This window comes from Panthera tigris, chromosome B1 (assembly GCF_018350195.1).
Source record: "Panthera tigris isolate Pti1 chromosome B1, P.tigris_Pti1_mat1.1, whole genome shotgun sequence".
NCBI lineage: Eukaryota > Metazoa > Chordata > Mammalia > Carnivora > Felidae > Panthera > Panthera tigris.
Window position 1 is genome coordinate 43,720,775 of NC_056663.1, and position 17,874 is coordinate 43,738,648.

Here is a 17,874-nt window from a genome sequence, read left to right on the forward strand (position 1 = left end):
CTCCCCTCTTGTTCAAGAAAAGAAGAGACATCCTTCTTTCCTCTGAACAATATAAATCCAGACAGAATCTGGAATCCTTTTGTTCATTAAGGACCAGCTGAATCATCTATTGGAACTTGGTAGTAAAGGACATTTGCTGGATGGTGCTAGCAGTCAGGCTTTTAATGAGGACGGTTGCTATGAAAATAAAGACAAATAAACTCAGTTTCTGAATCCAGTGGGCAGCAGTCAAGGTTTTTAGATTTGAAATTCTCGAAGCATGTTTAGATGGTAGAGGATGGCACTGTCCATCCGACAATCTTCCTGGTTGGAAATTTGAATGTACCCGGTGATGGCATCAGGCGTTCTGGTGAACTTTTTGAATGGTCCATACCAGAAGAGACAGGAAGGCTGCCCATATGTGAACTGTTGTGGTAATTTTTTTTTTTGAAATTTATATCAATTTGTGCAGCTTCTGCTTGTAGAGCTTCAGGAAAAGGGCAGTTTTAACTCTCAATGATTCCAACTCAGAAGGGAGAAAAACTAGAAATGTTAATTTGGAGAGTGGTAGCCAGCTATTGGAGGAAACCAGAAGATTTCAGATTTGGTAAAAAAAAAAAAAAAAAAAAGGCAAAATGTGCAAGATGGAACTGGCAAGGGTACATTGGAGTTTTCTACTGAAACAAACAAAAATATTCTCTCTACAGTCACCCTCATTTCTGTCAAAGATAATCAAAGTAAGACTAATCTGTTTGCCAAATAAGTCAAGTCTCATTAAAACTGCCCTGATTATTTACGTAAGTGCAGCAAAAACAGTGATTGGCCACATAGGTCCTTGTTTGAGTTTCATTTCCTGGAACATTTCATAAGGAATCTCAGATTGGACTTCTAAAAGCCTCCCAGGATGGGGCATCTGAGCAGCTCAGTCAGTTAAACGTCTGACTTCTGCTGAGGCCAAGATCTCACATTCCTGAGCTCTAGCCCCACATAGGGCTCTCTGCTGACAGCACAGAGCCCACTTTGGATCCTCTGTCTCCCTCTCTCTCTGCCGTTTCTCTCTCTCTCTCTCTCTCTCTCTCTCTCTCTGCCGTTCTCTCGTTCTCTCTCTCTCTCAAATAAATAAAATAAAAATAAACATTTTTTTTTTAAAATAAAAAAATAAAGAAAAGCCTTTCAGGGCTTAGAAGCCATCAGATTTTGCCTGCAGTGCCTAGAGGTATGGAGAATTCCTCTCTTCTCAAGGTTTTCAAAATACCCAGAGGTTCCTGGACCTGCCAGAAATGACCTCCCTTACTCAGCTGTAAGGCAGGAAACCCTGCAAGAGGCCAGGTACAGGCTGGTTTTACCAAGGTGTGTGGGGTGACGGGAAGGTATAAAATTGGCTCCTTAAAGTCAACCTTAGCTCCTTAATGCTGCCTGATCATACCTGATTTGATGCATATCATTCTCAAATATGACATTCCAGTCAAAAACCTTGATAATACAACTAAGGTTTCCAATTGGATCCTCACAGATTCTCACTGAACTTCCACAAAAAACCATACTGCCATGAAAATAAAGATACTCTCTAAAAACTTCTAATTTCTGGAGGTCTTGGATAGGGAGAAAAGATCAATGGTTCAATTCCATATACAAAAAGAAAAAGGTTTCCTGCAATCCCTATCAAAATAACACCAGCATTCTTCACAGAGCTAGCAGAGCAAACAATCCTAAAATTTGTATGGAACCAGAAAAGACCCCAAATAGCCAAGGCAATCCTGAAAAAGAAAACCAAAGGTGGATGCATCACAAAATTCTGGACTTCAAGCTGTATTACAAAGCTGTAACCATCAAGACAATATGGTACTGACATAAGAACAGACACACAGATCAATGGAACACAATACAGAACCCAGAAATAGACCCACAAATGTATGGCTAACTAATCTTTGACAAAGCAGGAAAGTATATCCAATGGAAAAAAGACAGTCTCTTCAGCAAACGGTGTTGGGAACACTGGACAGTGAAATACAAAATGAACCTGCACCACTTTCTTACACCATATACAAAAAATAAACTCAAAATGGATGAAAGACCTAAACGTAAGACAAGAAACCATCAAAATCCTAGAGAAGAAAACAGGAAACAACCTTTTTGACCTTGGCTGCAGTAGCTTCTTACCTCACATGTCTCCAGAGGCAAGGGAAACAAAAGCAAAATGAACTATTGAGACCTCATCAAGATAAAAAGCTTATTCACAGAGAAGGAAAGAGTCAGCAAAACTAAAAGGCAGCCAACAGAAGAGGAGAAGATATTTGCCAATGAAATATCAGATAAAGGGTTAGTATCCAAAATCTATAAAGAACTTACCAAACTCAATACCCAGAAACAAAAATCCAGGGAAGAAATGGGCAAAAGACATGTCTTTTCCAAAGAAGACATCCAGATGGCTAATGGACACATGAAAAGATGCTCAACATCACTCATCATCAGGGAAATACAAATCAAAACCACAATGAGATACCACCTCACACCTGTCAGAATGGCTAAAATGAACAACTCAAGCAACAACAGATGTTGGTGAGGATGTGGAGCAAGAGGAACCCTTTTGCGCTGCTGGTGGGAATGCAAACTGGTGCAGCCACTCTGGAAAACAGTATGGAGGTTCCTCAAAATATTAAAAATAGAACTACCCTACGGGCGCCTGGGTAGCTCAGTCAGTTAAGCATCCAACTTCAGCTAAGGTCATGATCTCATGGTTTGTGAGTTCAAGCCCCATGTCAGGCTCTGTGCTGACAGCTCAGAGCCTGGAGCTTTGGATTCTATGTCTCCCTCTCTCTCTCTGCCTCTCCCCCACTTGTCCTCTGTCTCTGTCTCTCTCTCTCTCTTTCTATCAAAAATGAATAAAATGTAAAAAACAATTCTTAATTAATAAAAAAAAAAAATAGACTCCTAAAACCCAGTAATTATACTACTAGGTATTTATCCAAAGGATTAAGGAGTGCTGATTCAAAGGGGCACATGCATCCCAATGTTTACAGCAGCACTATCGACAATAGCCAAATTATGGAAAGAGCCCAAATGTCCACTGACAGATGAATGGATAAAGAAAACGTGATGGACTACTACGCAGTAATCAAAAAGAATGAAATCTTGCCATTTGTAACACATGGATGGAACTAGAGTGTATTATGCTAAGTGAAATTAGCCAGAGAAAGACAAATATCATATGATTTCACTCATATGTGGAATTTAAGAAATAAAACAGATGAGCTTAAGGGAAGGGAAGCAGAAATAACATAAAAACAGAGAGGGGGACAAACTACAAGGGACTCTTAAATACAGAGAACAAACTGAGGGTTGCTGGCAGAGTGTTGGGTGGGGGGATAGGCTAAATGGGTGAGGGGCATTAAGGAGGACACTTGTTGGGATGAGCACTGGCTGTTACATATAGGTGATGAATCATTAAATTTTACTCCTGAAATCATTATTACATTATGTGTTAACTACTTGGATTTAAATTAAAAAAATAAAAATTTTAGAAATTTAAAAAAAGTTTTCCTTAAATTTGGGAAACAAAACATTAAAGAACCAGGAATGTTTCAACAAAAAGTCATAAAAAAATTATAATAATCCTCATCAGTTCATTCAGGCCCACGTAATTAAGTCTTGTTCTACTTAATCTTGTGTTAGCAGTCTTTATGAATCCATCAGTTTCTTCATTAGTTCTGACATTCTTACTCAATCCAATGGCAAGGTCTGAAAGTTTTTAAGTGATGCCATCAAGGAGCATTCTAACCTGTAGCTAATTATAAATGCTTTCAGAGAAGAATCACAGTAACTGTCTGTGAATGACAAATAAATTTTAAAATAATTGTAGTTAAAGATCTGACAAGATTTCATTATAATGCTATTGACAAGGACATTTCGTTATTTCTGTGACATACAGCAATTTAAGGTAATAATTCGACAATGACAGTATTGATAAATTTCTATGAATATCATACAATTTCTGAAATAACCTGTAATAGTAACATATCCACACACATGTAACCTAAGAAGGCTTATCATCACTTATTTGACAATGCTTCCCATGTAATTTAACATATCAAATACACGTAATTAGTTATACATCTCTCTTTTTATAAGAGACAAAGCCCATGAGATTTTCCAAAGGTCATCTAGGAAATCTCAAAGTTAGTCTAAGGTCAAAAAGACTTCACTTAGAATCTGACATGGAGAAGTTGTCATGTCAGAAGGTTTGGTCACTTGACTAAAGAAGATCACAGTCACTGTAAAACAATCCTTAGTCATCCACTTAACCAAAATCACAATTAAAAGATATCAAAGGCAAACACAGAAAGTTACATGGTTGTAAAACTTCTTAGCCTCTTACAATTAAGAAGACCTGGTTTTCTTCAATAGTCAAAGAACTGATAACATAATACGAAGCACAAGAAATTATTTTAAAACACAGAATCTTGTTTTCCCAGGCATATTACTTAAAAGGTAAAGAAAATCAACTTTTTTTTACAACTTCTTATTAAGAGCAAACCAAAAGAAACTTTGCTGTTTTAACACTGAGAGAAAATCAAATAATGGTTTTACATCAATGTACTATTAGTACAAAGGCAAATTTTTTTTAATTAAAAACAATTTTGTTTAATAATAAATACAAATAAATCCATCCAATCTTGGCCAACTTTGACCAGAAAAAGAAAGATTCCTTTTCTAAGGTTCCTTTTCCACAAATCTTACAAAATTTTTTTCTTATATCCATTCAGTTTTTCTCCTACTCTTTTCTTCTTTCTCATTCTGGAACAACCAGTCCATTCTACTTTCCAGTAAAATTACTCTCTTCTTCCCTTAACAAAAACGTGTCCTTCATAACTTTCCTCACCAAAAATACATCTTACTTTCCCTGCATACAGTTTTTCTTTACTATTACTATTCCTAGTAGTTTCATTTACATATGTTGATTATATTTTTAACCATCTGAAACCCAAATTTTCAGTGAAAAGTAGGAAGCAGACAATTGCAAACTCACATACTATCACATACTCAACATACTATCATCATATAGCAAGTTTAAGAATATATCATTTCTATAGACATGTCTTTTTCATAGTACAACTTTATCACACTTACTTATAGACCTAAATATATTCAGCTTTTCTATACCATATTAAAAATGAGATACCAAAAGCAAAATAAAATTAATGTTCAGCAATTAATGTCTCAATATTTCTCTAATTTGGAAATGATCTAGATGGTCAATAAATATCCATCTTTAACTTAGTATAGCTTTAATGTTTAAAGTTATGAAAAAGGTTTTGAAACTATTCTTAAGGAGAACTATCATAAAACAGAATGATCAATGAAAAGTTCATTTATAATCTTTTATTCCATTCATATCTATTTAATTTACTTGATCTTAATAATTATACTTGAATTACCCATGAAAATTTCATAAGACATTAACTAAACAAAGCTAGCCATCCATCATCTTAAGTTATTTTTCCTGTTGACCGATGAAGTAAGTAAAAAAAAAATCACAGAAGCAAACATCCTAAAGAATCTAAAAAGTTATTCATGATTCTTCTTTCTTTTCTAACTGCTGTGTTTGATGTGCACCAAGCAATTCCTTTTTATTATACATTTTGTTTTTAGGTTGGATTTATAGTTTATAATCTTAAACATCTAGTAGACACAAATTTGTCTGACTAGTAAACAGAGATAGAAAAAAACTTTGTATCTGCAACTCTGACAACTCTGAAGTAGTCAGAGTTTATCAATAAGTTTAGCAATAATTTTAAAGCTAGCTTTATTTACCAAAGATCATCCCAGATCATGTGAACTTAAAAAACAAAAAACAAAAAACAAAAGACAGGTTAGTTTCTATACTTCTGAATGTTAAGAAAACTTAATTTATATAAGTGTTCATTGTCTCCAGACCAATTTGAATAGAACTCCATTAAGGAATTTTATGAATTAATTTGTTAATACCATCCAGAAGTAGAAAACTACCACACATCTAGAATATACATATATGTCATACATATATAAACATATATATGTATGACATATATATATGTCATACATATATAAACATATATATGTATGACATATATATATGTCATACATATATAAACATATATATGTATGACATATATATATGTTATACATATATAAACATATATAGACAGATACAAATAGAGATCCTATAGCTTCCATTTCAAAATTTCAGCTCTGAGTCAGTACAACAGTAATACAATCTCACTGGTTTATCCCCACTTTGTTTTTTCATCCAAACTGTGTTTCTGGCAAATGGACCAAGTTAAGGTTACCTGCCTACCAATAACTGTGGAGACTTTTTAAGATTTTCTTTTGTTGTGATAATGTAATATGAAGGCAATGGGCTAAATTTTAGGTGAGTGACTAGAAGACATCTAAGTTCTGTCTGGATGTTTCCAGCCCATGCATGGGGCAAATCATCCAGCTCTATTTCCAAAGAGTCTTTTTTTTCTCTTCTGAGCCTTAGGTAGTCGCTCTCAGGGGTACCTGACTCCCTTAAGAGGCCCCAGTGGAGGCCAGGGTGCCTACAATTCCAGTGGCTGTAGAAAGCCGAAGGGCTGAAGTGGGACGGGAAAGGCAGCAAGGGTGGACAGAGGGATGGAGAACATAGGGGCTTGAATAGGAACATCTCAAAGGAGTCAAAGGAACTAGGGCAGAAGACTGAAGGTGGTAAAAGGAGGAAGGAGGAGCAGCAGCAGTGGGAAGGGAGAGGTATTGGGAGTCAATCTGGGGAGATCTCAAGTTTCCCAAAATGGCCAACGAAGTTCCAAATTATCCTCAGCAAAATCATGCCAACAAGAAAGGAAGTAGGCCCAGCAGAAAGTCATCAGGAGTTTGAGAAAAGGGTTTCAGTTGACCGAGAAATTCCCCTGGGAGAAGTGGGATGCAACAGAAGAGAAGAGAGAGACCTCACAGAGAGTAAGGAAGAAGAGTCTTCCAGCCCAGGAAGTCAGGGAATAATCCCCACTCCCCACTCAGAACAAGGAGCCAGGAAGACCTCCAGCCCAGCAGGTACCTTGCAAAAAAACTTGTGACTTTAACCCAGCTTCAGAGAGTATAACCAAATCTTAAAAATCAAAATCTGTCCTTACCAGCTTCAACAGACATTTGTCTGAAGCAATAGTTCAAGAGTCAGATTCACCTATGGATCCCCAATCAATCAGCCAGTAATAAAGACAAAGGCTTCAAAGATAGGTACATACTTAGGGCCCTAGGTGAGAGGTCTGAGGGTCCAATGATGAATCTGACCCTACCTAAGTCATGGGACCATGACTGCCAAAGAAAAAAAAATATCAATGACACTTTTTTTAAAAAGTTTAATTTTGAAAGAGAGAGTAAGCACGCACATGTGTGCACTCTTGCATAAGTGGAGGAGGGGCAGAGAGAGGAGACAGAGAATCCCAAGCAGACTCCTTGCTGTCAGTATGGAGCCCAATGCAGGACTCAAACTCACTAATCACCAGATCATGACCTGAGCCGAAACCAAGAGTCGAATGCTTAGCCAATTGAGCCACCCAGGTGCCCCTCAATGACGCTGTTAAAGATGGTAATGATGAGAGAGCAGAAGGCAAGCTGAGGGCAAAGCATAAGCTAACACCCTGTAACCCCCCACCATGTGGATATGTGTGACATTCCTCAGGCGCTCCTGGCTGCCCAAGAACAGAGGAAGGGGAAAAACAAATGGCCAACTGATAGAGATCACAGTCATGCAGAACATAAATCCGTATCAGTTTGCAACTGTCTTAATGATTTACAAGAAAAAAGCAATCTTATCAATAGCCAGACTTTCAGAAACCGATAGACTCAATTTCCTGGGATGCTAAAATTACCATCCCCTCCAGAACATACAAAATCTTATATAATCAGTCACTCCTCACACTTATAACGCAGCTCTTTCTGCCCACAGGTCCTGTTCTTGTGCTATAATGAAAACATCTTTTTGCACCAAAAAAATCTCAAGAATTCTTTCTCAGCCTTTGGCTCCCAAACCCCATTTCAAACCACATCAGTAAGGCAGACTTTATTCAAGTCCATTGCACTGAGTGTAAGGACCACTGCAATGGGATTTCACAATGGAGGAAAGAGATAAGAATTAACTCCAAATACAGCATGGACAAGTGGGAATTTATAGCCAAGGGGCAGGGTAGAGGGGTCAATGGATAGAAAACTACTAAGAGGAAACTTCAGGGGTCAGGGGGGTTCTAGCTAACACAACCTAAGAGATTCTTGCTTAAGACAAGCCAGGGTGATCAGACCTCACCTGGGGATGGTAAAGGATGAGGAACCTGGTTACATGTCCACAGTGATCAAGGGCAAGGGGGGTGGTAGTTCTTGTCAAACTGACTTAGCAGGGTTCTTGCCAAAACTGGATTTTACAAGAAAGTGCACTGATACACCTAGAAAGAAGGTCAGCAGCCTGACTGAAGTTTGGTCAAGCAAAGAATCTGTCATGTGCAGCAGAACTGGAGCAGCTCTACGCTTATCTCCAGGGATTATGGACAAGTCAGGGAGGCAATGTGCTAGCTGGTGATTTAGAATACGCCATTTAACGTTCTAAACTCCCCCTGGAGGCAGCCGGGACCAGCTTCCCTGTACTGTTTAGAGATGGAGAGATTGATGGTTTGCATGCAGAGTAATGAGCTACAGAGCCTGATTTGGGCTACATGACCAGAGTAGTATAAAAGATCCCTTGTGTAAACCTGTGCCTGGGCTCCCATGAAAATAGATGCTACACACTATCTCAGAGGTTTGTTAAACTGAAGACAAAGCACATCTGTGCAACTGAGAAAGGACCCTGAGGGGCTATGCATAAAGTTTTCAAACCCCTTGATTCTCTGCACTTTCTCTGTCCTGATGCACTGTATCATTTACCTTTATTAAAGCCAACTTGAATAAACTTGGGAGTAGCCTGTGGAGTCTTCAGTCCTTTTGATTCGTTCATCACTGCATTGTCTCCCCTTCTCTCTCCCCAACAAGCACGCGCGCGCGCGCGCGCGCGCGCGCGCGCGCGCACACACACACACACACACACACACACACACACACACACACACGTCTCCCTCTAGTGGTGAATCCGAAAGATAGTTTGCTTTGCTCTGCCTATCTTCCTCTTTGGAAGTCACTGCCTACCCAGTGAGAGAGAATTCTACTATGCTTCTCCAGAAGCAAACTTGCCACTATGTGGCATTCACATAAATAACTAAATCTGCCTAATACTAAGGTTCAGGATTAGTAGGTCCATTGGGCTTTCATTCTAAGCTAAATCCTCCAACCCAGCCCTTATCAATAATAAAAGTGACATGTAACCTCTCATTTAACTTACCCTTGTATTTAATTTTTAAATTTGCTCCTCACAGGCAGAGAAAGATGTGATCTCTTCTTTCCCACAACCCCCAGTTCCTGCCAAATACTCCATATAAGTGACTATGTACCCTCCTCCACAAGAAGGGTTCAATGGCTTTTACCAAATTCTCAAGGGAGACCCAAAAAGAGTTAAGACCACTGTTCTTAGAAGCAATGGAAGGAAAAAATAAGCATTTGCTACAATATAGTCACTCTTTTATTGAATGTCATAACGTCTCCATTATTACAGAGAATGTATCTGAGCCATTTTATTCTAGGCTATCTACCCTAACTTTTTTTCATTAGTGATCATAGCTTTGATAACCACCTTTCAAAGACACTCAAACAAATGCCTGGAAAAGTACCATTTGCCACCAAATCAAGAAGCATAGTAATGTAGAGTATACATAGCACATATATTTGGATCACCAGACTTCCAGTCAAATGACCCGGATTTGTGCCCCAGCTTGAACCATTACAAACTGTGATACTGAGCAAGGCAGTAACCTTACTGAACCTTAGTATTCTTATGCATAAAATGAGGACAACAAATACTGCTCAAGAATTAAGTTGTTATTAACAATATGATAAATGAGATCAAGGTTGTGAAAATGTTTTGTAAGATGAAACCTATGTAAAAAATAAGGAACTACAGTGGATCCTTAAACAACACAGGAGTTCAGGGCACTGACACCCCACACAGTCAAAAATCAACACATAATTTTTGACTCCCCAAAAACTTAACTACTGATAGCCATCACTGACTGGAAGGCTTACTGATAACATAAGCAGTCAATTAACACATATTTTACACATTGTATGTATTATATACTGTATTGTTACAATAAAGTAAGCCAAAAAATGTTAAGAAAATCATAAGGAAGAAAAAATACATCTATAGTATTGTACATACATTTATTATATATATAAGTTGACCCATCAGTTCAAACCCATGTTGATCCAGGGTCAACTGTATTATTTTATTGACATAATTTTAATTGATTTACATCTACAGGAAGGATGAGAAGAAAATATTTAGATCTATTAGTTTTTGTTTTTTTTTTTTTTACATAGTAACATCACTACATTGGAGTCAAGCAGGATCCTTCAGGAGTTTTGTGAGAATTAAATAAATAAATACCTAAAAGTACCTAATACAGTGCCTGGAACACACACACACACACACACAAAAAGTGTTCAATAAATGTTAACATCCATCAAATACAGTAGAAGACTTCAGAAAGTCTGTCTGAAAATATCTGTCACATTGCCTGAAATTCTGCCAAGGAGACTCAAACCCTTTGGGTGAACATCCTCTTCTAGATAAAAAGTCTTACTCAAACTTGAGGATGCAAAAAAAAATCAGGAAATCCTGTTAAAACACAGATTGCTATGACACCTCCCAAAATTCTGGTTCATTCTAGAGTTAGGCCTGTGAACTGGCAACTCTGACAAACTCTCAGCGGCTGTGGAGAGGTTCCAGGACTAGGCTTTGAGCAGCACTTCCTTAGACAGAAACACTTAGCATCCCTTCATTCATACCTCATTGTAAATGGGTCTATCGTGTGGCTTTTTTTTTTCTAGAATCTCTCACTAAAGATATTAGAAGTTTTGCTGCGTAAGAAAAGGGAAAGATGGGAGAAGACAGGCCATAGGAAAGTTGGGTGACTCAGCATGCTTAAAAACTTGGCATTTCAAAAAGACAGCCAAAGAACACAGGTTATCAAGGTGAGATTAGGAGAGAACATGCCAAAATGCAGAGAAGGGATTAAAATGGGGATGTGAGGAACACCTGGGTGGCTCAGTTGGTTGAGTGTCTGACTTCAGCTCAGGTCATGATCTCGAGGTTTGTGAGTTTGAGCCCCACATTGGGCTTGCTACTGTCAGCCTGTCAGCACAGAGCCCGCTTTGGATCCTTTGTCCCCCTCTCTCTGCCCCTCCCCCGCTTGCACATTCTCTGTCAAAAATAAATAATTTTTTTTTTAAAAAAGGGGGGAGATGAGGGGCGCCTGGGTGGCTCTATCGGTTGGGCATCCAACTTTCAGCTCAGGTCATGATCTCACGGTTTGTGAGTTCGAACCCCGCGAGGCTCTGTGCTGACAGCTCGGAGCCTGGAATCAGCTTCAGATTCTGTGTGTCCCTCGCTCTCTGCCCCTCCCCCACTCGTGCTCTGTCTCTCTCTCTCAATAATAAATAAATGTTAAAAAAAAATTTTTTTTAAAAGGGGGGTAGATGAGAGACTACTATTGTCTTCTACACGTTTGTGTCCCTCCCCCACACCATAGAAACATTCATATTTTGAAACCCTCACCATCAGTGTGGTTGTATTTGGAAATGGGGCACAAAGGAAGTAATCATAGTTAAATAAGGTCATAAAGGGTAAGGTCCTGAGCTGACAACATTAGTGTCCCTATTAGAAGAGACACAAGAGAGCTTGCTCCTTCCCCACCCTTCACCCCCCACACCAAGGAGGCCATGTAAGTGAACACAGAGTGAGAAGATGGCCATCTGTAACTCAAGGGGAGAGTCCTCGCCAGACACCAGCCCATATAGCACCTTGATCTTGGACTTCTGGTCTCCATAACTGTGAGAAAATAAACTTCCTTTTTTTAAGTCTGTGGTATTTTGTTATGGCAGCACTAGCAGACTGATACTAACTATTAAAGACTTCTTTACCTCTGCTCAATTGTTCCTTGGGCCTATCACAATTAAAAACTTTTCTTCTGAAATACAGCTTTCTGTAAATTTATTTTCCCTTGCCCTAATGTCAATGGAAACACCAAATAGTATGGCTTTTTCCACACTGCTACTCTTGTTATCCTCACCTTTTTATCCATCTACTAAACAATATCTAACTAAATATACTATTTAAATATACTACTTAAAATATACTTTCTTAAAAATATATAATATTTTTAAACAAATTACTAAAAAGCCAAAGTAAATTAAATTTCTTACTTGTTCTTTTCCAAGTGAATAATATGCTCTTTTCCTTCAGCTTGAATAATATAAGATACCTAAATGCACAGAGAAGGAGAAAAAAAACAATAAAACACCATCTTATAAATTACTTTTCAAAAACAGGTATTTATAAGATACTGGAAATTATCCTGAATTAAAATAATTTAGCACTGACTGAAATTGTTTTATAGAACTTTATAACTGTTCTTAATAAAAATATACTCTGACTGGGGCACCTAGGTGGCTCAGTTGGTTAAGCATCCAACTCTTCGTTTTGGCTCAGGCCATGATCTCGCAGTTTCTGGGATTGAGCCCCTCATCAGGCTCTGCGCTGGCAGCAGAAGTGTGCTTGGGATTCTCTCTCTCTCTCTCTCTCTCTCTCTCTCTCTCACACACACACACTGATCACCCCTACCTTCCTTTAATAACTTATTGTGGGAAATCATCTGCATATCCATCTAAACTCTTCTTAAATTCATTTATAATTCAGCTGTAACTTCAGGGATTATTTCTATTAAGTCTGTCCAAGTATTACCTACAGTATAAAGTAATTCTTCCTTTTGTTTAAGTGAAATGAATTTCTTAGTTTCAAGAGATTATCTCTAGTTCTAATTATCCAAAAGCTGACATTCGTACGCTTTTATGATTTTGTATCTTCACACAGCTTACCACATTTCATCAATCCTAAATCGCACATTTTTCCCCTCAAATGAACATCTCCTGAATTCAGGATGCATCATACAAAGGCAGAACAGTCAAACTGGTAGGACTCTGTTTCTTTCTTAATTAGTGGTATATTAAACAATAGTGTGCCTTACAATGGACAGCATCCCAGAGCCAATGAACTAAGATAAGACAACTTGCACTTACACATCCTGAAGTTCATGGGATCCTCTTCTCTACCTCAAACAACTCTGAAACAACTTCCCCAGCAACTCACCACTTCATTAGTGGGAAGCATTTAATGTGACCGCTAGAAGCATGAGATTCCACTTTGCCTTAACTCTTTTAACAAAACAGGAAGTCATGGAGGGACTTAACAAATAATATTATTAGAAGTGTTCTCTTATTTTCCTCACTGTCTCTGGACTCTAAGTTAACATTTTGCCAAGAAATAGCATGATCCCCTCTTCTAGGGCTCATCAACATCTCAATTCTAAGGCCTAGACCAAGTTACAGAATCTGGCACTCTGCTTCCACATCTGAATGCGAGCCTGTGATCTACTTCGATCTCAACTTAGGCATCAAAAATACCAAGCACCTAGTTACAAACTTCTGGTGACAAAAAAGACAATGGAAATGAAAAGTACAGCATAGAAAAAATAGTCAGTAAAATGGTAATAACATTGTTTGGTGACAGATGGTCACTACACTTAACATGGCAAGCACTGAGTAATGTATAAAATTGTTGGATCATAATACTGTATACCTGGCACTAATATAAAACTGTATGTTAATTATACTTCAATAAGAAAAGGATGAAAACTAAAAATAAAATGAAAGAAAGAAAGAAAGAAAGAAAGAGATAAAGAAAGAAAAAAAGAAAGAAAAAAAGAAAGAAAGAAAGAAAGAAAAAAGAAAGAAAGAGAGAGAGAACAACAAAAAAATACTAAGCTCCTTCCATTGTCATAGCTTTGGCATGTGCTGTTCTATCCTCTCTGCTCTTGGTCAGTCATATGATATAAAATCACCACCATCATGTCATCTGAGAAAAATTCTGAAGAGTCTGAGGATTGTTTCATAATGCTATATTCCTTCCCCAAATATCTGCCTGGATTGCTCATTCCCCTGCTTTACTCAAGGGTCACTTTCTCAGTAAGGCTTTTCCAGGCTTAAAAAGTACAAACCCTCTTACCCCACCCTTACCCTCACCCAGCACTCGTTATCCACCCTGCTGCTATAATTTTCTCAAGAGCACGCATTACCACCTTAAGTAATCTACATCAATCTACCTTAGTTCTTTGTTTTTTGTCTCCTCCCCCAACCCCACTAAAATGGAAGCTCCATAAGAACATGGATTTTGTCTGTTTCGTTCACTGCCATAACCCTAGTGCCCAAACAGCACTTCTACTTCTCCAAATATTTATCCAGGCACATGAATGACATTTATTATGATCACAAGTATCTGTGTGCATAGTCACTGTGCTAAAGAGTGAAGAAGAGGAGACAAATAATGAAGCAAGTATACATTAATTCTATTCTAAGTCAAAACATAATCCAATGGCAGTATGTCCAGCTCAAAACAGAAACAAGGAAGAATTCTAAATTGTAGGGTTATTTATTCCTTACTTATAGAGAAGAAATGGGGTTGAATGATCTACCCTAGTGGTAGTACCTGGAGGTTACTAAACCAAAAAGCTCCTGACTCTCAACTCCAGTGTTCTTTTTACGAGGTCCAGCCCCTACACAATGTTCGAGCTACCCTCTTTTTATGAATATATCAGCAATTCAGATATAATTAACAAAACTCTAACCCTCCTTATCTATTACTGTTAAATTACAGTACAGTTAAATTATGCTTCTATAAAGTTGAAGAATTGGAGAAATCAGTTGAAATCCAAACATTTTTTCTGAACTTTACAGTAGGAGAAAATAGTATAAAAAATAATTTTTGTGCATTGGGTTACAGCGTTCACAGCACAGTAATGTTTCTTCTGATATGGAGATAAAACACTTTTGAGTAAACATTCCCATTTATGAAATATATACATGTAACATACTACTATTCTCCAGAGCCTGTGAAGATACAGTACGAAGTATTCTTCCTATCACAAACTAAGAGAGGTTCATTCTTATTATTATGAAAAGACCACTGTAACCATCACCAGCGAGAAAAGGGTTACAAATCTGTATAATCAGGGGCGCCTGGGGGCTCAGTCGGTTGAGTGTCCGACTTCAGCTCAGGTCATGATCTTAGTTCATGAGTTTGAGCCCCATGCTGTCAGCACGGAACCCACTTGGGATCCTCTGTCCCCCTCTCTCTTTGCCCCTCCCTGCTCACGCTCTCTCTCTCTCAAAAATAAATTAAAAAACACTTTTAAAAAATCTATATAATCAGCATCCTAAACTGGTCATAGAATTTTATTTAACTGACTATTTCATTCTGTTATGTTTCAAGTTGACCATTTGTCTTAAAAAAAATAAGAAACTACTAAGGATCAATATATCACTTTAAGTAGAGTAATGGCCAACAGATATCAGTGCTATATGTATGGTGGTACACTAATCACTGGCCAACACTACTCACTGAACCAATACCTACTGAAAATAACACACCTATCTTTAAAAAAAAAATTTTAACACATACATATTTCTTAAGAGATAACTTGCCTGTTCTGAAAAGGGCCTAGGGGCTTCTCTTCGTTCTCTAGTTAATCTCCAAGGAGTTATAATTTCATAAGAAGAGAGATGTGAGGTCTGTTGAAAACCTACAGAAAAGGGAAAAACAAATATTATATAACAAATGAACCTGAAAAATTAAATGGTACCAAAATGTAATGGAAATCAAAAGCTTTATGTCCAAATCACAAAAAAAATCACGTGACCTTCACATATATACCTGTGTGTGTATGTGTGTATATATACACCATATAATTTTATACAAAAAATAGCAATATACCTGATAAGTATGAAGGGGAAAAATATATTCCCTAAAAAATGATGTAAGTCTTCACAGTGCATACACAGCAATAATTTTCAAACAATTGTTTGCTATTAACTCTTTTTCTTAAAAGAAATCTTAAGGTATAGACACAAGAAAAAAAAAAGTGCTTTGGTGGGAAAATAGAAGGAAAGCATCTGGAGCCTAGCCCACTCACTCATCTCCCATTTTCCACCTTCATCCAACACAAATGAAATCCCGAGACAGTATTGGAATACCTATGAAACAGACCAGGACAATTAGAGGGAAAAGTTGCTTTCAATGTCTGATGGATTAACTCTAATAAATACACACTTAACAATGCAGCAATTATCTCAAATGAAATTACTGCCACAAATCTGTCCTAAAAACTAAAACTTGTGATAAAATTTATTAACAGTGAAGAACTCAAAACCATCATGCAGCCTTACTCCCAATTCCAATCCTGTTCAGTTTACTGCACAGTAGAATCATATCTAAGTGGAGGTTGGGTTCTAAAGTCATCACTTGAGCAAAAATTGAGTATAACCAAAATTTCCCAAATTCCTTAGAAGACTTCTCTTACTGGAGTCTGAAACAAAGTCTCTCAATACATCCAACATAATATCTGATGGCATGTCAATTTTTTTCAGTGAATTTAATGAAGTAGATGGTTACACCTAAGGACCATGGATGAAAATTCCTTGTCTCTGTATGTTCATATGTACCTAAACCACATCCAGTATGAGGAGGCTTCAGTCTAGCATATACAAACAGGAAGACTAATGCAAGAATAGTCACATTCTTCACTCAGTAGATCAATGTATGAAACAATTTCATTAAGTGGAATTTCTTCAACAAATGCCCAAAAAGGGGGGGTGGAAGGGTGAAAGAGCCTTATAATTTAAAGAGCCTTATAGGGGCACCTGGGTGACTCAGTTGGTTAAGGGTCTGACTTCGGCTCAGGTCATGATCTCATGGTTCGTGAGTTCGAGCCCTGCATCAGGCTCTGTGCTGACAGCTCAGAGCCTGGAGCCTGTTTCAGATTCTGTGTCTCCCTCTCTCTCTGCCCCTCCCCTGTTCATGTTCTGTCTCTCTCTGTCTCAAAAATAAATAAACGTTAAAAAAAAAATTTTTTTTTAATAAAAAAAAATAAAGTACTAATTATCTAGCATCTCCCAAAGCTCCTTCCTTTTCATCAGCCTTACTAACCCCACACCTTAGAAAGAAGACTACAATTCCTTCTTACCTGGTCTCCCTACTCCCACTCTCTTCCTTGAATCCAACCTGTGTGTTCATTTACCCATTAATTGTTTATGTCCCTCAGATTTCTCAAATACAAATGAAAATGAAGTATTTATAGCTTTCTCCAAGATAACACTGTATATACAAATGTCTATAACCTTGTCTAGTTTGAGATTTTAAAAGATACAACAGAAAAACAAATTGTATTCTATCCAATACAATACATATAATACTAACAGTTTTCAAACTCTTTACCCATCTTTAAACACCTTATGTCTTTATAATATGATATACTATCTAAATGTGGATTCAAGCCATTACATAAAAACACCAGAAATGGATTCCAATACTCACAAAAGCAACCATGAGCTTATCCAAGGCATATTTATAACATACTATGATAAAATATCATTCAGATATTTGGAGTTATTAATTGGGAACCATGACAAAAGAAACCCATGGCCTTAATACATGCCGGCTTCAAATCACTAGCTAGAAACATCCTTAATCCCATCCACGTTAATTGAGGTACAGGACTACTTCCTCACCCAGAATAAACCTTTCAATGACTTCTGGGGTTTTTTTTTAATTCCTCAAAATACAAGTTTCAATATTATCCTTAATAATTTCACTCTGGATCATGTTAATCTGTTCAACTACTAGGACAGTCAGTC

The 17,874-nt window shown here is 37.5% G+C and overlaps 1 protein-coding gene across 2 annotated transcripts in view; it reads right to left on the bottom strand.

Annotated features, from left to right (window-relative positions):
- ADAM9 (ADAM metallopeptidase domain 9) overlaps positions 1 to 17,874 on the bottom strand; it is a 149,984-nt gene that overhangs the window by 124,036 nt on the left and 8,074 nt on the right. For both annotated transcript variants that reach the window (XM_042983416.1, XM_042983417.1), the window contains exons 2-3: positions 15,667 to 15,764; positions 12,334 to 12,392 (exon numbers count right to left, since the gene is read on the bottom strand). In XM_042983416.1, the coding sequence (XP_042839350.1) occupies positions 12,334 to 12,392; positions 15,667 to 15,764 (157 nt within the window). The remainder of the gene's footprint in view (positions 1 to 12,333; positions 12,393 to 15,666; positions 15,765 to 17,874) is intronic.